This window comes from Brachypodium distachyon, chromosome 4, assembly GCF_000005505.3.
Source record: "Brachypodium distachyon strain Bd21 chromosome 4, Brachypodium_distachyon_v3.0, whole genome shotgun sequence".
In the NCBI taxonomy this organism is placed as follows: Eukaryota; Viridiplantae; Streptophyta; class Magnoliopsida; order Poales; family Poaceae; genus Brachypodium; species Brachypodium distachyon.
The window spans coordinates 6,341,099-6,366,337 of record NC_016134.3 but is presented as its reverse complement, the minus strand read 5'-3'; the positions used below and the strand labels follow the sequence as shown (position 1 = coordinate 6,366,337).

At 44.2% G+C, this 25,239-nt stretch overlaps 3 protein-coding genes across 3 annotated transcripts; all 3 read right to left on the bottom strand.

Moving 5' to 3' along the window:
- Positions 1-7,087: 7,087 nt before the first annotated feature.
- On the bottom strand, positions 7,088-13,576 carry LOC100841363 (auxin response factor 24). The gene is made up of 15 exons (XM_010238960.3): positions 13,308-13,576; positions 13,086-13,207; positions 12,200-12,298; positions 12,045-12,098; positions 11,787-11,963; positions 11,584-11,668; positions 11,098-11,188; positions 10,816-10,980; positions 10,500-10,619; positions 10,318-10,393; positions 10,064-10,235; positions 9,061-9,980; positions 7,849-8,039; positions 7,579-7,755; positions 7,088-7,471 (listed from the first exon to the last, which is right to left on the bottom strand). Exons 1-14 carry the CDS (start codon positions 13,348-13,350, stop codon positions 7,620-7,622), a joined length of 2,451 nt encoding a protein of 816 aa, XP_010237262.1. The 5' UTR covers positions 13,351-13,576; the 3' UTR covers positions 7,088-7,471; positions 7,579-7,619.
- A 4,846-nt stretch (positions 13,577-18,422) lies between these two features.
- LOC100834639 lies at positions 18,423-19,573 on the bottom strand. The gene has a single exon (XM_003575472.2). It carries the CDS (start codon positions 19,561-19,563, stop codon positions 18,490-18,492), a length of 1,074 nt encoding a protein of 357 aa, XP_003575520.1. The 5' UTR covers positions 19,564-19,573; the 3' UTR covers positions 18,423-18,489.
- A 664-nt stretch (positions 19,574-20,237) lies between these two features.
- LOC112272510 lies at positions 20,238-21,978 on the bottom strand. Its single transcript, XM_024463550.1, has 3 exons — positions 21,760-21,978; positions 20,840-20,936; positions 20,238-20,451 (listed from the first exon to the last, which is right to left on the bottom strand). Exons 1-3 carry the CDS (start codon positions 21,869-21,871, stop codon positions 20,256-20,258), a joined length of 405 nt encoding a protein of 134 aa, XP_024319318.1. The 5' UTR covers positions 21,872-21,978; the 3' UTR covers positions 20,238-20,255.
- Positions 21,979-25,239: the final 3,261 nt, after the last annotated feature.

The window sequence follows — 25,239 nt, the reverse complement described above, 5'->3', positions numbered from 1 at the left end:
TAGTACGATCTCCACCGTGTGAGCCCAACGGCCCACCGGGCCCTAGATCTAACGCGTCCTGATCGGGGGAGCCAAACCCAATATGGTTGGCGGGCCCCTGTCGCGCTGCACTATATAAAGAGGTGGGAGGCCGGGGCATGCACTACGAGGTTCCTCTGCGTCGCCGCCACCCCACCGACACAACTAACACCGATCTAAGGATAAAGCACAGAAGCGATGGGAAGCTCCGCCGTCGCCTCACCCGCCCTCGGCCGTCGCTCCCTCCGCGCCGACCATGTCGTCCACCTCGGCCTCAACCGGCCAAGGGGAAGGTATATCTCCTCTTCTCTCTCTCTCTCTCTCTCTCTCTCTCCTTGTATCAATCCCATATTCGAATCACAGAAACCCTAATCCTACCGCCTAGATCTGCACCTAGATGATTCTAGGAGTCTAACACATTAGTCTTGTTAAGAAAAGGAATTGAGTGAATGTGAGATGAATGATTTGGGCAAGGACAAATTGAGTGAATGTGGTTTGAATTTCGCACAGGTGGGCCGCACAAGGAAGGCAGGCCGTCGCCTAAAAGTTCCTAACAGAAGTATTTTTTTTATTTTTTTTACTGTTTATGTTAAGATTTTGCACATTTTGGTCTAAATTTTCTCCTATTCAAACTGAACCAACGAGATGTTTGTTTTAGGAAATAGAAAAGTGCAAAATAATGCTTCTGAAAAGTATAAGGTTATGAATTTTTCCGCTCGAAATAGTTTAAATGTATTGTTTAAATTAAAAGAACATGATTAAAGGTGTTTTATGATAATTGTGATCCTGTTATTTTTCTTGACCAACGTCATTAATAGCATGATCATGATTAATGGTTAATATGTGCATGTAATTCTATTTTCTGCCCAACGGTGATATAGATTAAATTGCACAAACAGATGTATGTATTATTTTTGACCAACGTTAGATTAATGCATGCAATTGTTATTATCTTCTCACTTCATTGTGGTTTCAGGAGGGTACTACTTGATGGGATGCATCAAGGATGTGCCAAGCCTCAGAGGTGACAACTACACTGAGTGGAGAAAGAAAGTTGATCTGGCTTTCGTCTGTGCTGAGGTGGAATGGGTGGTTGACACTCCACAGCCACCGAAGCCGACAGAACCAGTCAGAGATGATAAAGATGATGATGCTTCTTGGGACAAAAAGAAGAGGGAGTATGCTCCATTGGAGATGTCATACACCCTCGAGAACAAAAAGTGGCTCACCGCCAACAAAAAGTGCATGGCTTTCATAAAGAACACAATTGAGCACGCTATTGTTGGCTCAATTGCAGAGTGTGCTTCCGTAGGGGGAAACTCTTCAAAGATATATGCTACCCAGCTGCTAAATCAACTGGTGACAGAAAAGTACACTAGAGGAGGACATGGCACAAGAGAGCATATCCTCAGGATGAGCAACATGGCAGCTAAGATGAAACCCATAGATGCTGAATTAGAGATCAAGCCTGCAATGCTTGTTCATCTGGTTATGGTTTCACTGCCAAAAGAGTTTGACACCTTTGTTGTCAACTACAACATGCAGCCAGAGCGGTGGAATATTGAGAAGACAATAGCCATGTGTGTGCAAGAAGAGGACATAATTAAATCCTCATATGGTGGTTTCCTGAACTATGTGAAGGATAACAAGAAAAAGAACTTAAATCAAGGCAATCAAGGTTCCCCTTCAAAGCCACATGGTAAAGCTCCCATGCAACATCAGCATCTGCAAAAGTCTTTTCCAGTGGACAAAGATACATGCCTCCATTGCAAGAAGACCGGGCATTACAAGAAAGATTCCCCGACATGGCTCAAGTCAATAATGCCAAAGAATGGTATAAACTCCATTTCCTTTGTAAATGAATCCTTGTATACACAGTTTTCGAAATCTACTTGGTGGATTGTCTCTGGTGCAACTGTTCATGTTGCAAATTCTTTACAGAGATTTCATTCGATGCGGACTACGCAAAGAAACGAAAGATGTATTGAAGTTGCAAATGGAGTCCAAGCGGACGTTGAATCTGTCGGCGACATCTCCTTGGAGTTTGCTGATGGATTCACGATTCTGCTTAGAGATGTTTTTTATGTTCCTTCATTACATAGAAACTTGATAAGTGTTTCACGTTTGGACAAAGTTGATTATGAATGTCATTTTGGACATGACAAGTGTGCCATATGGTTTAATAATGATTGTGTGGGTGTTGCTTTCCTTCACAATGAGCTTTATTTATTATCCATACGTGAAAAAGTATATTCTGTGTGTAATGTGAATGAACATGTTGCCACGTCGGAGAAAGCACAAAAGAAAAGAAAGAGGACTCATGAATCATCAAAATTATGGCGCTGTCGCTTAGGCCATATTTCGAGGGGGAGAATAGAAAGACTTGTTAAAACCGAAATTCTTCCTCCATTAGAGTTCACAGACATAGAGCAATGCATAGTTTGCGTTAAAGGAAAGTATGTAAAGCAAATCAAAAAGGGTGCATTATTTACACTGACATTTGTGGACCATTTCCTGTGAAAAGTGTGGATGGTTATGATTCATTCATAACATTCACAGACGACTACTCCCGTTATGGTTACATTTATCCAATGAAAGAAAGGTCAGAAGCGTTGGATAAATTTAAAATATTCAAGGCTGAAGTTGAAAATCAGCATGATAAAAGAATAAAGATAGTAAGATCTGACGGGGGGGGGGGGGTGTGTACTACGGTCATCACACCCCATATGGCCAAGTCCCTGGACCTTTTGCAAGTTTCCTACAGGAGACTGGAATAGTTGCCCAATATTCAATGCCGGGCGAGCCTCAGCAAACTGGAGTAGCTCAAAGGCGTAACCGTATCCTTATGGATATGGTGCGCAGTATGATAAATTATTCCACCTTACCATTAGGATTGTGGATGGAGGCATTAAAAACCGTCATTCACATCCTCAATAGAGTATCAAGCAAGTCGGTGCCCAAAACACACGAGCTGTGGACAGGTAGAGTGCCCTCTCTACAACACCTGCGGGTGTGGGGGAGCCCTGCTGAGGTCAAAGTGTTTAACCCAAATATTGCAAAATTGGATACCAAGACAGTAAGTTGCCATTTCATTGGCTATCCTGAAAGATCAAAAGGTTTTCGTTTCTACTGTCCAGAAAGATATACAAAATTTGTAGAACACAAAACACGCCGTCTTCTTAGAGGACGAAATGATGAGGGGAAGCATGTTAGCTCGAAAAGTTGATCTTGAGGAGAAGAGGGTGCATGCACCTAATCCGATGACTCAGGAGCCATTATTTTCACTACCTGTTGTTGCCGCACCAACAATCTCTGAGATTGTGGTGCCAACACCTGTTACAACTACACACATGGCAACAATGAGTGAAGGTCTGGAACCTGTCCGTCAGGAGCCGACTCAACCCATTGTTGCACATGAAAGGAAACTGCAGCAGCCACCTCCAGAAGATGCGCCACATGTAGAGACGCAGAACGTGCCAGAAATTGAGGCCCCTACAAGGTCACAAAGAGTTAAAAGACCAGCCATTCCTAAATATTATAAAGTTTATAATACATAAAGAGTTCATATGGAGAACGATCCCACTTCATAGGAAGAAGCCATGAGTAGCCCTCACTCATCGAAGTGGCTAGAGGCCATGGAAGATGAGATGAAATCGATGAATTCCAATGAAGTTTGGGACTTAGAGGAAATTCCTAAAGGAGCCAAAACGGTAGGCTGTAAATGGGTCTACAAAACCAAATATGACTCTAGAGGGAATATAGAAAAATACAAAGCACGACTCGTGGCAAAAGGATTTACACAAAGAGAAGGAATAGATTACAATGAGACATTTTCACCAGTCTCATGCAAGGATTCCTTCAGAATCATAATGGCACTAGTGGCGCACTTTGATTTACAGCTACATCAAATGGATGTAAATACAGCATTTCTAAACGGGGATTTAGAAGAAAAGGTCTACATGAAACCACCCAAGGATTTTATCATGGAAGGTAAGGAAAACATGAGATGCCGCCTAAGCAAATCCATTTATGGATTAAAGCAAGCCTCTAGACAGTGGTATCTAAAATTCAATGAGACTATTAAGAAATTTGGGTTTAAAGAGAATGTTGAGGACAACTGCGTTTCTGCAAAGTTTAAAAGTGAGAAATAAATTTTCCTAATTTTATATGTGGATGATATCTTGCGTGCTAGCAGTGATGTCAGTCTACTACTAGAAACAAAGAAGTTCTTGTCTTCAAATTTTGATATGAAAGATCTTGATGAGGCATCATATGTTTTGGGCATAGAAATTCACCGAGATATAAAAAATGGGGTTTTAGGACTATCGCAAAAGGCATATTTAGAAAAGATTCTAAACAAATATAATATGCATGCGAGCAATGCCACACCTGCTCCTATAGTCAAGGTCGACCGTTTTGGGAAATTTCAATGTCCCAGAAGCCAATACGAGATCAATCAAATGAAAGCGGTTCCATATGTTTCTACTGTTGAAAGCCTACAATATGCACAAGTGTGCACTCGCCCTGACTTAGCTTTTACCATCGGAGTACTCGGTAGATATCAAGAAAATCCAGGCATAGAGCACTGGAAAATGGTAAATAAAGCATTGTGTTATGCGCAAGGCACAAAAGACCTCTCATGCTAACATATAGAAGATCTGATTTCCTAGAAATAAAAGGAGATTCAGATGCAGATTTTGCGGGAGACAGTGATAGAAAATCCACGTCAGGATACGTATTCACTCTCGCAAGCGGCGCTATTTCATGGAGAAGCTCCAAACAGTCAATAGTTGCATCATTCACGATGTATGCATAATTTATAGCATGTTACGAGGCCACGGGGCAGGTGATATGGTTAAAGAAATTTATACCCGACTTGAAAGTGGTAGATTGTATTGACAAGCCACTAAAGATGTACTGCGACAACCAGCCTGCAATATTCTATACTCACAACAACAAGTCGAGTAATGCTACCAAACCAATAAAGATAAAGTATTATGTTGTGAAAGATAAAAATTCAGGATCACACTATAAGTTTCAAGCATATAAGGATAAAGGATATGCTTGCGGATCCGTTTACGAAAGGCTTACCACCCCATAGCCGGCTTGTTTATGAGAAAGCCTATGATTCCTGAATCAAGAAAGGCCTGAAAAGAAACAGAATTTGTTTCAACACGAAAAGGTATGTTGTAGCTGTCTGATTCTATCGGCAATTGCGTTGAGACGATGAAACATGTTCTACGTACTAATCGGTGGTGGAACGATTAAAGTAAAAGGTATACAGTTAAAAGTAAATGTTGAGATTAATGTTAGTATGATCTCCACCGTGTGGGCCCAACGGCCCACCGGGCCCTAGATCTAACAAGCCCTGATCAGGGTTGCACAACCCAATATGGTTGGCGGGCACCTGTCGCACTGCGCTATATAAAGAGGTGGGGGGTCGGGGCACGCACTACGAGGTTCCTCTGCACCACCGCCACCCCACCAACACACCTAACATCGATCTAAGGATAAAGCGCAGAAGCGACGGGAAACTCCGCCGCCGCCTCACCCGCCCTCGGCCGTCGCTCCCTCCACGCTGACCATGTCATCCACCTCGGACTCAACCAGCCAAGGGGAAGGTATATCTCCTCTTCTCTCTCTCTCTCCTTGTATCAATCCCATTCGAATCACAGAAACCCTAATCCTACCGCCTAGATCTGCACCCAGATGATTCTAGGAGTCTAACACATTAGTCTTGTTAAGAAAAACAATTGAGTGAATGTGAGATGAATGATTTGGGCAAGGCCAAATTGAGTGACTCCAAATGTAATTTTCTCATCAAAATCCCCACGGAATTCATTTGTTGGGATTCTCTTGAGTTGTCTAGACCAACAGCTTGACCTTTCTTCAGAGCCTTACATTAATCCATAACTTATACCTGCAATTTGCCTCATCGAGGCCCGAGAGCCTAGACGAGTACAGGTAGGAGTCCCGGAGAGGAAGAAGAGCTAGTGAAGAAGTTCAGAGGATAATGAAACGATCAAGACCGTCGATTACAATGCACTGCAGGCCAAAATATGCACGCAAGATTTTGTCATTTTGTGACAGGGAACAACATACAGACAGATTTATTTATTAGTTGGCCGCGGGCGGCGGGCGCCGTGCGACGGCCATAAATTCCATTGGAACTGGAACGAAGACGGAGATCGCGATCCGTTCGCTCGCTGCTGTTGTGCTTTGATCCGCCGTTATGGCAGCCCGTACTGTGTCGTGGTAGTACTACGCCGTACCGCAACGGAAAGCAACAAGCAGCACTGTATGTACAGTGATCCACTAGTAATGGCAGACGTAAGTAGAGGTACAAACGGCATCTACGATCGACCGGGATCTCCGGGAAGCGCATTCAATACTGTCACTCACGCCCCGTGCCTCCGGCGGAACAGAGTCTAACTGAATAACTTGAATCTCTCCACGTCCGATATAAGAATCTATACTCGAGTCCTAGAGAATATACAATGTAGAATATACAATGTGAGTCACCACACACCACAAATTTGCCATCCTGTATCCTTGGAATGGATCGTCTTTTTGTCTTTCGTAATACTATATCAAGAAGATACATAAAATGTTTCAATATATGTGGTGTACTTTTACTACCCGCTCCGTTTTGTATAGATTCTTATACAAATCCACATCACTTAGTAATTTTTCTTCGAGGTTATTTCGTGATCCATAGTTACAAGAAAATATGTTGAATGTGCGTGATTCAATCCAACGGTAATAACTTTCTGTCAGATAACTCACAGATTGCAGTGTTAATTGTTAGTCAAAGTTTGAATACCACAGCATGATTTATACCAGTAGCGAAAATCATCATAGTATGGAAAGGTGGAATACCACAGCATGATTTATATTAGTAGCTAAATCATCATCGTAATGGGAAGTGTTCTTCATAGCGCCTAGAAAATGCCTTAATAATGCATTTGCCAGCATCTTCGGTCACAAGAAGCAGCCAACTCTCTGGCAAACGAAGACATGGAGAAATGCATGTGTGTTGGTTGGTGGAATCAAAATCCCCAAACGATCAAAAGCAAACACAGCAACATTTAGGGGTCATATTGCCTTCTTGAGGTTTATATAGATTACGGCTGTTCACACTTCACAACATACTAGACTGGAATCAAGCGGAGCATGTACAAGGGAGGATCAGACAAAGGCAAAGCAAGCGCGCCAGCTGCTGGCATCGCTACACTTTGTCCTGCTACTGGTCACATTACATAATGTACTTAAACCAACGAAGTGCACCCAAAAAACTTGTAGCAAACGAAGAACGGGCTGACTAAAACCAGGAAAAACACCATCTACAGACGAGATACAGATGGGTCACGTACCCTATGATACACAGAAAGCACCATTACGCCATGAAAAGATCTCATTGCCACCTCATGTCTCTCTCAGTGCTACACAGTACCTGCAACAAGTGGACAGCATGCCATATGTTAGTCCGTTTTGAATTTTGATCAATGGGCCTGCAGTTATAACCAGGACCAAGGATTGCCGCTAAAAGGCGCAACTCACCTACATAACAAATTAGCCAGTTCTCAGAATTCAGGGCGGAGCTATTTGCCAACAACCCCTCTGTCCAAGGAAGCAGACAGACTATCTTCCGATCTTGAGACTAGGGCACCTGGATTCATCTTGCTGACCTCCTCTCTTGTGTAGATGAAGATCTTATGAACCACATCACAGAACTCACTGTATGAACACAACGATACGGGTCAAGTCAGGATTAGTTCTGCATATTGATGATCTCAAACATCAAACATTTCGAGCAGTGGCAGTACTCACTTCCAAGGATCATCACCAACCAGCATCATATCATTATCACTGTCAGTGTACACAACCATCCAATTCTCACAAGAACCCTTCAACTCACCACCAAAGTCGAACATCCGATCCAGTTCAGCAATCAACTCATCATAGCAGGTGAACCTAGTCAGATCTACTGACCTGCCAAGTGCAATTCCCTGCTTGTGGACCTGAAAATGGGCAGTTTCACCACGTTCAACATGCAAAAGAAAAATCAAATGTATCCAAACTAAAGTAATGAAGGCAGAACAATTCATGTCATCCGTATTGCCTCTGGCATATATAGGGAATTATGATTTTTTGATGGTTTCTTGTATGATGCTTCCTTAAATGTTTGTTGTTATATCAGGTGAAAACCTATATTCAGTGAAAACTTGAAAACTCCCATTCCTATCCTAGATCTTAAATAAATGGATGAGATCAAAGGTGGAATGTCCAATCACTTAGATGCATTTTATGAAAACTCCCCTAGAGAATCCCAACTCGTGGGGTTTTTCATAAATAACTTTAAGTGATTAGAGCTTCCACCTTTCATCTGAGCCATTTATTCGAGATCTAATGGCTGGGATTAGAAGTTTTCACTAAATAGAGGTTTTCCCTGACACCGCGTGGCACATCATGGTTAGCAATCTCATTTGATATGATATATAACCAGCTGTCAAAAAAAGAGTAGGTCTAACAATTTACTAGTTTGACTTACTGTCTTCTCTCTAGTGTTTGTACTCTACATACTGGCCCTTTGGCCTGAAATATCGATGCATCATTTTCTTCCTATATCCCAAGAGTAGGGTGATGAATCCTTATGTTAATTTTGTGAGGCCAAATTACATATTCAAAAACATAGTATTTGCTAAGGATAAAAACTGACCATGGCTACACGCTTCCACAGTGAAGTTTCTGCGGCAAGTGTTTGCTACAGCGCAATACATAAAATTCTATTTCCAGATGATGTAAAGCAGTGCCAAACATGAAACCACCACAGGCATAACTATTTAATTAAATAACTAGCAGGGTTTTTGGTTGGAAGCCGTGAAAAACATAGCTTCTCGATACATGAAAATATATGTTGCAGAAGCAACTCAATTGGAAGAAACAAGTCAGCAAGCAGCAGCACATGGAGCATATTATGAAAAATATTCACTAGAGATGGTGAATAAAGAACAAGGTGTAACAGCAGCAAGGGGAGTGAACCTTCTTGCAGCTTCGGGTGGAACATTGCAGTTTGCTCTGAATGTTTCTTGTAGCTTCTGGACAAGTTTGGTGTTTTGCCATAGCAGAATCAGATTGATTTTCATCAAGTGGACTCACCAACTTGGAAGTACCAGGACTTCTATCCAGTTCGATTACCTCTGGTTGAGGCTGTTTTTCTGAACAAGGGGTTTCAGGCATCCCATCATATGCAACACTTGGTGGAGATATCATAGGTTCTGATTTTGCAGGGCCATCAAGAGGAAACCCGAATAGCATGCACGGAGAGCCTTTTGTTTTCCCAAGAGCATGACCTAAAGGATGTGACTTGATTACACTCGACGAGGCATCATCTATGTGAGGATTTGGCTCGGCATGCTCAAACCAGCCCAGGGAGCGCTCATCAATGCCACGGGCCTGAACTGAAGTGAAATCTCCATTCCAACTAAATTTTGCATTTTCTGCCCTCTGAGAGGGTGCACGGTCAGGCGTCATTAGGTAATTATGTTGATTCACCCCAAAACCAGAGTTAGGAGGCATACAAGACCATGTGCCAGGGAATGTATTGCGGTTAACTTGTTGGTCTGGGTAATGAACATTGACAATGTTCCAGGTGTTTGAACAATTCCCAGATATTTGACTAGGAAAAGAACACGGTGGGTTCTGTGCATCTTTCAGTGGTTGAAATCGCGATACAATATTAGTATAACCTTCAGGCCTTTGCATCTGCATCCATCCCTCTGAACTTCTCTGGACAGTAATATTACTTTTCTCTTGATCTGTTCTAGAAGGCCACATGGTAAGCTTCCCAGGAGTCTTTACATTATTATCGCCAAAGCGACTTGTCGATGTTTCACTTTCTTGTCTCTGCAAGGCCCTTGGAAGACCATTGTGCTGCGAGTTTGCAGTGACTTTTGAAGAAACTAAAGGAGAAGGTAACACATGTGTTAGTAAAGGCAGCAACAAGAATTGCACAACTTCAAAATCAACAAGGTCAAACTCAAACCTTCTCTGTTTACAGGAGACAATTCAGGTGAAGAAGCTATAGCATTTGGACGAGACCTCTTGTTTCTGGGTGCTTGTAGAGGATTGACAGAAAGAGGGCTAACAGCAGGTTCGATTTGCCAAGGAGAAACTCTGTCTGGACGAGGAACAGAAGAAGCTTCATCCCATCGAACCTAATTCACAAGAACATATCAGCATATACTGATATGACTCAATTTGTTTCATAAGACAAACAGGCAAACAAAAGGTGTGTACCTTAAGGGAACGCCATTTTGAGTCAGCCCAGCCAGATGGATCAGAATCACCTATTCCAACTATTGTGCCAGTGAATCTGGCACATGAGAATTAAAGTTTATGCCGTCTCCCATAGAACAGTCTGTCTGTCATAAGTAAATGCACCACATACTCATTAAAGGCTGCAGCAGACAGCCACTTACCTTTGCTCTGCAGCCTCTTCACCTTCGAATCTCATCTTAAATCGCATCCCTATTGAATGATTCCGCTTCATGGATTCGTAGTACAAATCACACGGGACCACAAATTCAGCTGGACTAGTCCTGCAAGACCAGTGAAAATAACACATTTGAAACAAGCAACTGGTTAGGAATGTACCAATGGTTAGAAAAAAAATTCTTCTATCATGTAAAGGAATCTGGGATGTCATGCAATAAGCCAATAACTAGTAAAAAATGCGCTCCTAAAGTGAACACTGACATAACATGCCTATGCCTACACTTAACAGTTAACACAAACCTTGGCTTGTAGTAGACAGTGAACATAGACCCAGTGTTCACAGCATGCCATGCTGTTGCAAGGACACCAAGATGCATACTATGGCTTGATATGACTGAAGATGGAATATTGGCTTGTTGTCTCATTGCACGCCGAACTCCAACACGCAGTTCCCCATTCTCACCTCTGATCAAAGAATAGAGCAAGCAACAGGAAGGGAACATTGATTAACTAGTGTCCCAAGACCAGAGATGAGACTATAGCGCAAGCAACATGAGCTGTTCAGCATGGCAAGTACCAAACCTGAGAAATATGAAGGCATCCCTAGCAACAAGACGCTTGTTACTAACAAAAACGCTCCAGCCACTCTGCAGAAGGTGTCTTTTTGGCTGGCCTGTATCCATCAAACATATACATGAAAGTTTAGAAAACAATTGTCATTATCCACACACACTATCAAATGAAGGCCCATGCACAAGAAACCAAATGCAGCCCATGGAAGAAACCTAATGCACAAATAGCTCAGATAAGATAGTCCCTATTTTTTTTTTACCCGAAGATAAGATAGTCCCTAACATGTCCAACAGAAGTAATCTGAATATGTATTGTGTCAAACAGTGAAGTTAAGATAAATAAATGGGTTATTGGTCATCAAGAGATCATCACACAAATAGAGTTGCATTGTCCAAATAAGTGTGCATTGATGCCATGGAAGTTGGAACAAACATGAAAGAACATGACACATTCTTTAGAAATAAATTCAATACAAGTAGAAGGATGAGGGATCACCTCTGAAGATGTGACGGAAGCGCCACTCGACCCCATGGAGATCTCTGGTCATCAATTCTTGAGTTGGGGGGTTCTGACTCATATCCTGATCAAGGAGCAACATCAAAGACATCACTGTTATCGACCCAAGAAAAGGCAGGCCTAGGCCAACAACAATAACAGCAACATAAGAAACATCAAGCCGAAGGTTCCAAGGGCCTAACCAGCGGCGGAAGGCACTCATCTGCATGCCGGCGCAGCACCGAGAACCCACCATGTGTGCTCGTATCCGAGGCAGTCAGCGTCTTGCAGAAGGAATGCACTCGGGGCCGCTCATGTACAGCTGGCACCGCTGCAGGCACCTCCTCCTTCTCCCCCTCTGTGGAGGCATGCTCATTTTGCTGTTGTAGATCAACATAAACATAACACTATTTAGTGCGCCAAACCAAAATAAACACCAAGCATGACCAAAAAGGACTCACCTTCTCAGGAAGCAAGGTGAGCTGGGCATAAACCTCATCAGTATCTTGCTCAGCCTACCAAAAGGAAACAAGGATCACTCATCTACATCACAAAATGCTACTACAACAGTAAATTGCAGAGGAGATTAATGTACAAACTACAAAGCTGCTGCTACCTTCAACTCGACGTTCATGACCTTGCACGGGATTTTCCATGGCAGATTGTAGAGCGGTGCCCCCTGCTGCTCAGCGACCTGGTTCGTTGACGCCTCCACCTGAAAACCGGTGCAGAAACAGGCAGAAGCCACAGGATCAGCGACCGAAATCACAGAGCAGAGCAAGAAGCCAAGAACAATGGGCCGAGACATCATTGCTTGCACGTCTCCCGTCACGGTTAAAAAGAAGTTCCAAGACTTTGGGGGCTTTGGGCAGCGATTAAAAAATTAAAAAGGTACCGGTACTATTACCATTCGAAGCACTAAAGAAAGACCAAATCTTCAGTCTCAAATGAACGAGTTCAGCAGCAAAGTTTTCACAGCAGTAATCAGTACTAGTAAAAACTCGGGTTAGTAATTAAAGAACAATCGAGTAGGAGCCCAATTGAAACGAAACCCCAGCTCGGGTTGAAGTAGCGATCAGACAAACCAAGAAAAAGAAGTGAACAGACAAAAATTCAGGCTGAGAAACCTACGAAACTGGGGAACACGAGAAAAATTATCCATTCAGTCAAGAGGCACGCGCTCTCTGGAACAAAAAAACCCAAGAACTAGACCCGATTCACCAGTGGAAGACAGGAATTCCAAATCGACGCGCTCCTATAACCTGCGGGCTCGCAATTTCGCAAATCGAGGGGAAGCAGGACGACCAAATTGCGCAATCCCGCGCTAAAATCCTCGAAAACATGGCAATTGCGCACCGATCAAACACAAACACGCAAACGCCCCGAATTCCGCAAGAATTCCAACATGCGGGTCACAGTAAAATCCTCGAGAAACGAACAGCAGCAGCAGCAGTAGCAACCCGTCGCCCAGCTTGCGCATCCGGCACCGCCGCCGTCCTCACCTGCTCGATGTGCCCCTGCGGGAAGTAGAAGACCCTCTCGCCGACCGCCGGCACGGACACCAGCGGCCCCGCGCACGCCTTCCAAAGCTCCGCGTAGAGCTCATCCACTGCCCCTCCCTGACCTGCACCACCCCAAAAAACAAAAACAAATCTCGTCACAAACAACAAGGACCCACCAAGGCAGCAGCACAAGAACACGCAAACGCCAGAAGAGACACTCACCTCCGGCACCGCGGCCGGCCGCCGCCGTCGCTGCAGCAGCCATGGGGATCGCTCACATCCACTTCCCCCACCGCCGCACCCCGCGCGCGAATTCGAATTCCCCCCCTTGTCGCGGAATTCGGCGCTCCGTCCTACTCCTTCCTGGCGAATCCGGGGAGCTCGTGCTGGCAGATTTGGGGGAAGGACCGGGGATTTAAGCAGGGAGCGACAGAGGGTGAAGGCGGCGTCAGTTTTGTGTGAGAGAGTGTTGTTGTGCGAGGCTGCGTGGGTTGTGTGTGTCAGTTTTGTGTCGCCGGGGAAGCGCTACCGGAGCGGTGAGGTTACCGCCAGAGTAGAGCCGGCCGAGCGTATCCACCATACTACTAACGCCGTTTGGATTGCCGGCAAAAAAACAGAATTCACAGGACGAGTGAATATCCTGAATATCTCTACTGTTAATTAAATCAACGCTTAAGTCATTGCTCAATTCTAAATCAAACGTCCAGAACGAGTGGTGCGTTTTTCCCGTCGTCTCGGTCTCTGTCGACCACCGTTGGGGGCTTCGTGCCCTTTGTATCTGGTTTTCGCCTCATCTTTTCTAATTAACTGCGCAACTTTTTTTTCTATAATGCAATGCAGGAACTCCCTACCCCTTTTGAGGTGTCCTCAAAAAAAAAATCACATGTTAGATAATAAATTTATAACAGCTAAATCCATTCCTGAATTCTAGTTTCCGAAAAAGGATCCCTTGGCGGCTCGTTGATGTGGCTAACATGTCCGGGCCCACATGTCAGCAGACGTATGTCAGAGGACTTGCGTCCTAGTATGCAGTCCAAAGAATGCAAATAACTTTATAACATTGAAAATTCGCATGACAAGTTTGACCTTCAACTCTCCACACAAATATTCTTATATGCAAATCCATAAGTTTAATCTCCAACTATCCAAGAACATTGTACAACTAGCCTTAAATAGCATATAAAGCACCATAATTGTTACGGAGAGAAGTAAAATAGAAAGTAGCCATTTTGGTCCCCCGGCGTGTGTAATATATCCATTTTTAACTCGGAAAATGAATCAAACTATATTACATCTCATTTATGGCAGCACAACAAAAATATATGACGCCGCTTGGGCCTGGGCATCTGGTTACTCAGTTTTCATGGAAATTTGTTCTTACGAAATGCTGACCAATCGGTTCTAGAAAAAATTGGTAACCGAAATTTTTAAAACCAAAATTCGGTTCGATTTTTCGTTCTAATAAAAAAAACTGTGTGTACTGGGTATTGGTCGTCGGGTCTCGGGTGTGTTTTTTCCCCTACGTACCATTAGGATTGGGTCTGAAGAGTGAAGAAAGCTAAGCGACTGGGCCGGCCCAAGGCATGTGAGTATGTGACCACATGTATATTGTACTGTGAAGATCAGATTGATCGCAGGAGAACAAAGAAACCCTAGCCGGCGTCTTCGAGCAAGCTTCTTTCTTCTAGCGGTTTCCCTCGTCTCTCACGACTGATCTGGTGTTGAGAGATGAGGGGAACCACGGATCAACGTCTGGCATCTAGTTTTTCTATCTCTTTTGTTAGGTTTATGTGTGCTTCTCGATGGCGTCTTGCTGATGGTGACGTCGTTGTCTAGAAGATTGGTGGCATGACTCCTTCATCGTCCTGGTATAAGCGTTGCAACCTATGTCATGAAGTTAGTGGTTCTCACGACACGTCTTTTCATGTTTTTGATCTTTTTCTTTGTTGATTCATCAACGAATAAGCAGTTTTGCAACTTGTCTTGCAAGGAATATGTCTCCGGCCATGGCGCGTTCAATGGGCGGCTCATGCAGCTCTTAAAATTTTTTTAAGGTTAGTTCAACATGTGCAAGCATGTCATTCTGTAATTTTGTCAACGAATACGTGGAAAAGCATCAAGATGTGAGGGATGGATCAAGAGAAGTTTACTTCGAAAGACAACAATAAAGTTTTTAGTTTTGTTGAGTATTTTCGTTGTTTTGTATTCGTTCGTGTGTCGATCTATTGTACTAATTGTTTCACGAATCAATAAAGCCATATCGTTGTTCTAAAAAAAAACATGTATACTGTATTATTTGGTTATTTCGATTTTTATGTTTCGATCCAATCTGTCCGGACTCTTTTCTTGTGGTTCGGTAGATCGGTTCTCGGTTAATACGCCTGCCTCTATTTGACATCACATCCATGAGTAGGTTCTTAAAAATATACCCTATAATTTTTGTCTCAAAATTTGCCCAAAAATGGATGTACCTATTACTAAAAATGTTTAGACATATGTAATATTTCGACAAGAATTATAAAACGGAGTAAGTACTTACGGATGGTCAAAGATAATAAACAAGCCTAATCTTGTTAGGTTCTTTAACACACTTGTAATTTTTAGTGTAAAATAGGAGCAATGTTACGTCCTTGGAGATAAAAAAAACTGTAGTGCTCTAAAATAGTAGAGTATTTTTTTTCAGCATTAAAATTGTGTACTCACTGTGCAAGAACGATGATTTTTACAAGAAAAATTGCAAGCACATATACAACTCAAACACTAACATCAGCAAAAAGAAGTACTCAAATTTGTCCAAATATGGTTGTATCTATATTTAAAAAACGTTTAGATACATGTAATAGAAAAGTACACTTAATATGAGACGGATGGAGTAGAATTTTTAAAACGTTTTTGACCTCAGAGAATGTGTTTTTCACCGGGGAGCCGGCTACAAGACAGGTGCAGTTGGAATTACCGGAGCCAAACATGCTCCCTCTCATACATGTCTCTTCCCCGCAGGCAAGGGGCAGGACAGGGTTTTTCTTAATCGATTCCGTTTAATGGACTCTTGTGTTGGCTTTGGTCAGACGAGGTGGCTCTGCCTCTCTTTTTTCCTTGGAGAGGTGGCCGTGCTTTGTTGCCAATGCCAAGGGGTAGGGGCGGGGGAGTAGGATAATGTCCAAGGAGTGAGCTGTTGTTGGCCTGGATTGATGTGTTGGGGCGTTGTGATTGGTCACTCCTCTGGGGGCTGAGTTCCCCATGCGGTTTAATCCTTTTTTGATGGATGGTTTTGAGGGGGAGAAGAATTGATGGTTTTGCATTTGAATATATGCAGAGACAGGGTGACGTTCTTGAAGGAGCATGTTGGTGCATTTTTGGACGACGATGCCATGCCGGGCCGAAGGCGTCAACGATGCAACTTTGGGAAAATGTTGGTGGAAAGCCTTGGCATTTAGCTCGTTCCTCCTCGCAACCATCGGCGTTTTGGTTTGGATCAAGGCCAGGAAAGGGAAAACGTCCAACCAACCACAGGACTGCGCTTGGAATTTGTTTGGGATCGGAAGTTATGTGTCCCTTGCTTCGGCTAACAATGCTGAACATTAGTTTTGTTGTTGTTGTTGTTGTTTCCTTTCAAAAGAGCCGACGGCAACGGGAGGCAACGACGCTAACACACTCCGTTAGTACTAACTACCTGCTGCCGTTACGCTTGTAATCCGGGATTAGTAACGTCCGGCTACGGAAAGGAAAAAAAAACGCTGGCGGCCAGACAAGGCCCACACTATCCGCTGCTTGGTCGCAGCTATAGCCCAGCGTCGCTGCGCGCATCGACGAGGCCCGACTCTGCTCACTGACAATTCGGGACCAGGACAGGATCCACGTGTAGCCCCTCTGGGCCAGCAGGGCCCAGGGAAGGGACCGGCTTGCTATCAGCGGTCACGTGACGAGGTGGGCCTCTGGGTTACAGGCCGACTGTAAAGGCGTAACGCTGCGGCACGTGGTGTTGCCCGGTGAGCTGGGGCCTGGGAGTGTCCGGATCTGCAGGGAGTTGCGTGTGCGACGTTGTGTGATGTTTTGAAAAAAAAATGCTTGTTCTTTTATTAGAGCGAACGAGGTCTTCTTGCGAATCGAGCATGTTCGGATTCTCAACTTTGACTAAATTTAAATGTATTTATACATTAAATCATGTCTAGATACATCCGACATATTTTGTTGGTCTTCTCAAGTTAGAAAACTCGCGGAAAGTTAATTAGTCACAAGAGGAAGTGAGCAGTAAAATCCTCGAGGGACAGCTAATCAACTCATGGATTCAAGAGATAAGTAGGCCAACTTTGTTCCACCGTCATCGGTGAAACCGGAAAGAATCTTCTTTGAGATCTGGAAACAATTATTTTTGGCGTGCAGGAAGTCGTCAAATGTGCCAAAGAGGTCATACGAGCTCGCCAAAGCTCAGCTCCACATGGAGGGAGAGACGAGAGAACCTGGCGCCAATTTTTATTTTACATAATAATTATTAGTCGGATCATTAAAAAACATCTTAGGTCTCTAATCCCCCCTCCCCCCCCCCCCCCCCCGACTCGCCCTCCTCGTTCCGAATTCCTGGCACTGTCCTTACCTTCGACTCACCAACGGAGTTTTTAAGTCGCACATGAGTTTTTTATCAAAGCTCTTCCGTTCAAAGCCAAATTTCTAAACTCACCCACGAGTTCTCTCAAACTCACAAGAGATCTTCAGCTCAGTCGAGTTTCTAGACTCACACAGGAGCTTCTCAAACTCACTAGGTTTACATTTTTTTTTAATCCTTAACACTAACAGTTTATTTTAAAACAAAGCATAGTCTGATTTTTTTCAACCCACCTAAACAGTCAAGGGTCAACTCATGCATTAAGACTGATGGTACAGTTCTAACTAGTTCTCAACTAAGAAAAGCAGTCGAGTTTTACCCCACTTTACCCGATCTAACAATTTTGCTTGGTTCTAACTGGTTGTTCCCGCTCATGTATTAAATCCATCGTGGCTTGTCATTGTGATGCCAACTCGGAAGAGTAAACCCGCATAATTTTTCTCTCAGTATAGCTAGTCCAATTTTCCAACAACGTACCCAAATTTACTAAATTGAGTCAAAATATGCATCCACTGAATAAATTATTTGGGATCAAAACCGTGGAGTAGTGACCAATGAAAATATGCCAGAAAGAACTGTGCACAAAGCCAACAAAGCCGCAAGGGATATATACTCTCTCCGAAACATTGTACTACTAAATCAACGACACTTATTATGAATCAGAGGACGCAGAACAACTACCGTGAAGAGAAAATAACCTTGGAGGCTTTGCCTGTCATATCACGAGTTTCAAAAAGTAATAAATCCACACGACGAAGGCGAAATAAAAACAAAGAGCTAGCACACGGGCACCTGCGCCGATCATGCAACGACCGGCACGATCCAAAAGGGTTTCTGATCACCCTGCCCATTCTCAAACCGCCGGAGAAGTTCAGACGAGCCGTCGTCGATTCGAAAAACACGCAGCTCGCTGTTCTCTTCGCCGAAACCATTCACCCAGTAGACGCAGTTGGCCTTGAGCCCACACCCACTCGCAGGGCAGGCCGCCGCGAAATTGGAGCAGCCGAGGAGGAACGCCCGATCATCCCCGACGCAGCGCGTCCGCCGCCAAGCCGGCGGCTCCGAGCAGAAATCCATCCTGTAGACGCTGAGCTCCCCTGCCAGCCCGTCGACGCAGAACCCGGGGAACGCGATGTTGACGAGGAACAGTTCGCCGCAGGACTCCAGGACGTGCGTGCACGTGATGCCGTCCGAGAACTCGATGCCGGGCACGGCGATGGCGCCCAGCCGTGCCTCCAGCTCGCCGCCGCCGTCGTTGTTGTTGTTGTAGGCGAAGTCCAGCGTGCCGAGGGAGCCGTTCGAGTCGAAGAAGAAGAACCTCCCGTTGACGGCAGCAATGTCGAAGAGGTTCTTCTTCTTCGGGACCGGGCAGTACTCCTCCGGAAGGGCGTAGCAGCCGATGTCGTAGCCGTGGCGGGTCCAACGACGGCGGCGATTGCCCTCGTCGTCGTCGTCGTGGCCGCCGACGCGGCAGAACCACAGCACGGGGCTCTGCAAGTCGAAGACGAGGACGGCGCAGCCCGGGGCGGCGGCGGCGGCGCGGCCGGATAAGATGCACCTGCAGTTCTCCGGGAGCACGCCGTCGTCCTTGAGAGCCGGAAGCTCGATTCTTGATCCGTCCTGAGGGTTCAGAAGGTAGGTCGTTCCTGGTGGATCGTCGTGATCCGACGGAGAGTTGGAATCGCTCACGACGACGAGGACCCAGCCCTGCGGCGTCGTGAAGTACATCTTGTTGTTCGACTCCAACGGGGTCATGTCATGTAGCTTCTGGTCGGCCAAACTGAAGACCTTCTGCGACGACGAACTATCTGGATCTGGATTCACGACCACCAGTAGCGGGTAAGCCACGGACGCGTCCGACGACTTCTCCGCCATCTCTTATATCGACGAAAAGATCGATCGATACTTCTCTGATGGGACTCTGGGAGGCGAAAAGTTCTGCAACAAGGAGATCTATTTAGAACGGGGTGCGTCGCGTGACTTGTATATATAGGGGGCTAAACTGTAAAGCTAGACCTATTTGAACTCTGTATCGTGTATACACGTACCCGGGTAATCTTGGGAAAACAGCCCCCGGGTACGAGTACAACGCCTATACGTCAGTTCCTTTTCTTTCTTCTAAACTGCAACGCACATAGTATATATGTGCAACCGAGTTAACACGATCGATTACACCGTACCATCTTTATCCCATCTTTGTACAACATCAAAAGATAATTGAAGAACTTTGCCTCTAACCAGAACACCCAGATTGGGAAATACGAAGCATCAATATCATAACTGGCTTTTGTAACCGCCTGTTTCAAGACAATGGAGTCCGTTTCGCACTTGGCTGCAGCCTAGTTGGATGCATGGCTCTATTGATCGCCTGAAGAAGAGACAAACATTCAACATGGAGAGGGTTTGATAAATTCTGAAGCGAGCCTGCCCCTTATGAAAATTTGCATCATGAGCATCATCAATATTAAACTACTCCATCCGTCTCATATTAAGTGACTTTTTATTACATGTATATATAAACGTTTTTTAGGCATAGATAAAATACATATTTAGACAAATTGAGTCACTTAATATGGGACGGAGGGAGTATAAGAAGTCTTGAGAAGGTTTCTGCCACAATCCTTGGGTTTTGACACGTAGCCAACTTCTGCCTTATATACTCCCACCGAAGGGCTTCTCCAAATTTGCTTTATTGGCTTGCACTTGAAAAAATAGTGCATAACCACACGGTCACAGATATATGTGAAAACTAGGCGCTCGTACCTATAGTCGAGAAATAAATGTTATAGTGTAAATATTTATAGAAATCAGGTGTGTACACATGTCATACAATTATTGAAGCGAACTTGGCAATACAAACCTGCGGAGAAGAATAAATAATCATGGTGATGCTCTTTATTCAGCGAGTGAAAAACAGTGAACTTTCTAGTACAATTTCATGTATATAAACAGTACTACGGAGTATCTATTTTCAGACACAGGGAAAATCAGAGGGCATGCATCAAAAGCAAGACGTGCGACCTAAATATATGACCTTTGTACAAGATATAACATGAACCATACACTAATGGACATTTCACTTAGATATCGTCTGAACCATACATTAATATAGATCTTTCACTTAGATATCGCCCAGAGTAAAATAGTGTACCTCATAATTAACAACGGAACATTCTTCACGTTGCACCTAAAGAAGCCCACGGTACCGACAGTTATAGTCTTAGACATCGGACCGGAAGGAGGACGTCCTGCGAGATGGTTCGAAAATCAGTGTTAGTATTCATCGAAATAGGATCACCAAAGCAAAGATGGAAATTACACTCTGCAACTTCACCAAAGTTAAGGCTAAAGCATGCATGAATTTACACCCAAAAAATGTTTGAATTGTTCCACATGAAAGACAGATAGTTACTTCATGTCCCGACATGATTACTTGAAATATTACTCGTATACTCCCATTTCAGTGCTTGTAGAGCTGCTAACTGTCTCCTAACCTCATGATGCCGATTAGTATTGCCTTTACCTCCATATTTACAGGACCATAATCAGAAATCATCTTGCCTATTTATTTGTAGAAAGTCTTCAGTTGTAAACAGAAAAGCACAATAGATTCAGTGCAAAAGAAAAATTCTGATAACAGCCATGCCATACATACTATGTGAACAATTAAAAAAAAATCCCTCTTCTATCATCACTTGTTTTCTATTGTCATATGCAATTCTGCATTAAGCTTAAGTAGACAAATACAACTCTATACTATGCATTCCATAGATGTTTGTGTCGTCGTGCCGAACATGTTTAGCTGCTCAATGAATATCCAAGGATGACAACAGAGCAAAAGATTAATAACGAATAAGGAGGCGGGCTATGACTGTCCCGAGGGAGTATTTAACAAACAAATTAATGTGCTAGAGGTGGAAAGGGGAAGAATGGGAACTACAGTTAGGTAAATTGTGGGTCTCGATCGATACAGCGTTGTTGATCAATGAGACGATCAATCCAATGGCAGAAGAATGAGTCCACATCTCTGAATCGATCAATCAAACATAGTAACACCTTTTAGTCGCTTACCAGGTGATGACACAAGCAGGGTCGACGGGCGGCGCGATGGCAGAACGGACGGAGGGCCGTGCGACACGGCAGAGGGCTGACGTTGGCCGAGCTGAGGTTTTACAATCATCATCCCTGCCAATGCTGAATTAGGGAAGATGTGATGGTAATGTGCAGATATAGTGAAAGACGGAGATTTTGTTTTGAAAAGCACTTAACTTGCAGTCAAGAATGTTCATGTATGTGAATAATTTGCTGATGAGATTAAGGCCATGAAAAAGGAAACAGGATGGAACCGGAATTTAAAGAGGGAGTACAATAAACGAGGGAAATAAACAATAGAACAGAAAGCAGTTTTTTTTTTGAGAGAGAGGACGAACAGAAAGCAGTTTGTAGAAGGAAAAGGAAAAAAGGCCTGGTGGCCCATGGCGAAGGGAAAGAGTTGGACACGAATACGGACTGGACTCCGCACCGGAGCCCGCCAACGCTAGGGCTCGCCTTTGCTCCGCGTTTATTTACATCGAGACGACGCCGCCGGTTCCCCTGATCACGAATTCAGCGTTCAAGCAACCACGAAGAAATCCCCAAATCCCAAGCCACCCAACCAGGCATCGAAATCGCTCGGGGCGGGGGGTCAGGGATCGGGTCGATGGCTGGAAAGGAGGAGTCTTTTTCGATGAAGCCGTGCGGCACCGGAACTATGGAGGCGGAGGAGGCTGTCGCCGGCGAGAAGGGTGCACTGATGTGCAGCGCCAAAGGAGAAAGCTTCCCGGAAGCCGTGCAACCAGCAAGGCGGCAGCGAGAGCCTCGAGGAGTTTTTCTCGATGAAGCCGTGCACCACCGGGAGTATGGCGGCGGTGGGGGCTTCCGCCGGTAAGGAGTTTTCCCTGAAGCAGTGCACGACCAAGAGCACGGAGGAGGATATCACCGGCAAGCAGGAGTGTTCGCTGATGCTGTTTCCCGCCGAGAGCATGGAGGCTGAGGAGTATTCGCTGAAGCTCTGCTCCACCAAAAGGAAGGCACCGGCGGCGGGGCATCTGCATTCCCTCGAGGGGGGCGCCACAAAGAGGAAGGGGGAAGACTGTTCCGTGGGAGATATTGCAGCGTCGGACGTGGATTTCCCCGAGGAGCTGGACAAGTCTGCTGATGCTGGTGTTCTGGCCGACGTGACCATGGATGAGATTGCGGAGCAGGCCGTCAGTGACACCAGAGTTGCAGTGGGGGCTGAGAAGGGGTCGCCGGGAACAGACTTCTCTGAGTTGGGCAAGTCTGATGATGCGAAGCTGGAGGCTGACAAGACAATGGGTGAGCAGGAGGAGAAGCCCTTCAGAGCGATCGAAGTCACAGCCCCTCATGCCAAGGTGGATGCCGGTGAGACAAAGTCTTTGAAGCTCAGCAGTTATTCCTTATACAATGGTGAGGAGGAAGCGGAAGAAGAAGAAGAAGATGATGCAACCATCCCCGATGAGGAATTCGATTTGTTTCTGGCCCAGCTCGGGGAGGATTTTGAGAAATTCACCCGAGAAATGTTCAAAGGCAAGCAATGGATGACCAAGGTCTATACCATGGAAGATTTTGTCGAAAAGGATGAAGAGGTCAGCGAGCACCATGTCAAGGTTGAGGCTGCTCTGTAATCCAACTGTTGGTCTTGTCGGACCGCCAGTGCTAGGCCGTCTTATCTATATTAACCAGGCAGCGTGCATCTATGTGGTTGATCCACCCATGTCTGAATGATACTGTGATCTTGCTGTTAAGTTGGTCTATGAGGTTGTGAACTTATTATGAAGTCAATTAAGTGGTTCTGAACCGATGCCATGGGTGATAATTTACGATGCTGTAACTGTGTTCTATTATTATTTTGGCTGTTTGGGTGAATGGGCTGCAATATGTGATGCTTTGACTACCTAAGAGTGTGTGTTTCTGCCTGTTAATTCTTCATTGTACAATCTTATTATTATCGTAGTGTGCTGATGATTTGACTACTTGGGCATGGTTTCTTTATGCCAGTTAGTACTTATTGTTCGAACCATAATGCTTGCCCTGCGTTGTGTTTGTTTGTCTTTATGTTATCATGGATGGATTGGTAGGATTCATGATAATTTAGGATGTGTTGAGGCCCAACCAAATAGACATGCTGTCCTAGGAGCAACTGATTCTCACTCCGATTTGGTACGTTCTCTTTTTTTAGTTCCACATCTCACGTCTTTTCAGATGTTGAAAGTTGCATTTCTGCATGATGGATTGTTCAGAAAACCTAATAGGATGTGAACGACATGGATAGTGATAATACCCCTACTATCGCTGATTTGATTTTTGCTTTCTTCTATTCATAGCTTCTGTAATTTTGAGGAGCTGAAAATTGCATTTCTGCACACTGGACGTGCAAAAATCCTAATAGAATGGCCACACTCCACAGCATGGATTAATGCAATAGACTTTAGTACTCCCTCCGACTGCTATTACTTGTCTCAAATTTGTCCAAATACGGATGTATCTATGTGTAAAAGCTGTTAGATACATGTAATATTTCGACAAGTAATTCCGGCCTGAGGAATAGAAGAGTTCCAAAGTTAGTCAGTGTACCTGGTGTGTGCTTTCCATATATGGTGCTTATTGGACTGAACTGGTTATCAGGTATTAAGAGTTCACAAGGAAAATGCTGAATTTTCCTTTCGCTGAAATTGAGACGTATAACATGTGTGTGCTTCTGCCAATTGCAAGCTTTAGAACATAAATGCTCAAGCTTCATTTACACTTGGTGGCATAGCCTTTTGGAAGTAGGAGTCAGCAATTCATCAATGGGTCTACAATTTCTAGCTTCTTTGGATGTTTTGTGCCAGTATTGTTGTACGGAGTATACATATTGTCTCTTGTAGCAAAATACTGGCACAAAACCATTCTAAAAATACTCTGTTCCGTGTAATTCAGCAACCATTGACTGGGGGCAGTCCCATGTAAACAATGAAGATGAAAAACTATTCTTACTGTCAGATGATACCAACAGTTAGATTAATTCAATAACAGCAACCTGAAGTCAATATATGGTAGGCAACCAAGAAAGTAGAAGCATCATCCAAACCGTAAAGTCAATTTGAACTGCAGGTTTTGTTGATGCTCGACCATACTTGTGAGTTCAGAAATCTTATGATGCATTCCTCAAAAGGCAGCCTAGTGCTCAAGCTCATTGTTGCATGATTTCTAGATGGCCTTTGTGCCTACATCCAGTGCATGGTCTTTGTGCCTTTTGTGCCTACATTCAATGCATGGCCTTTGTGCCTTTTGTACCTACATTCAGTGCATGTTTCTAAAGAAAATGTTCATCTTCAGAAATTTCAACCTGTGAAGCTCATGTTTTGCATAATTTTTAGAATGGCCTTTGTGCCTACATCCAACGAATGTTTTGAAAGATTGTTGTCTAGTTCATGGCATATATGCACCATGCTTTACTTTTAACAGGTTAAAATCCATGGAGATTTGCAAGCAAACTGCAATTTCAAGATG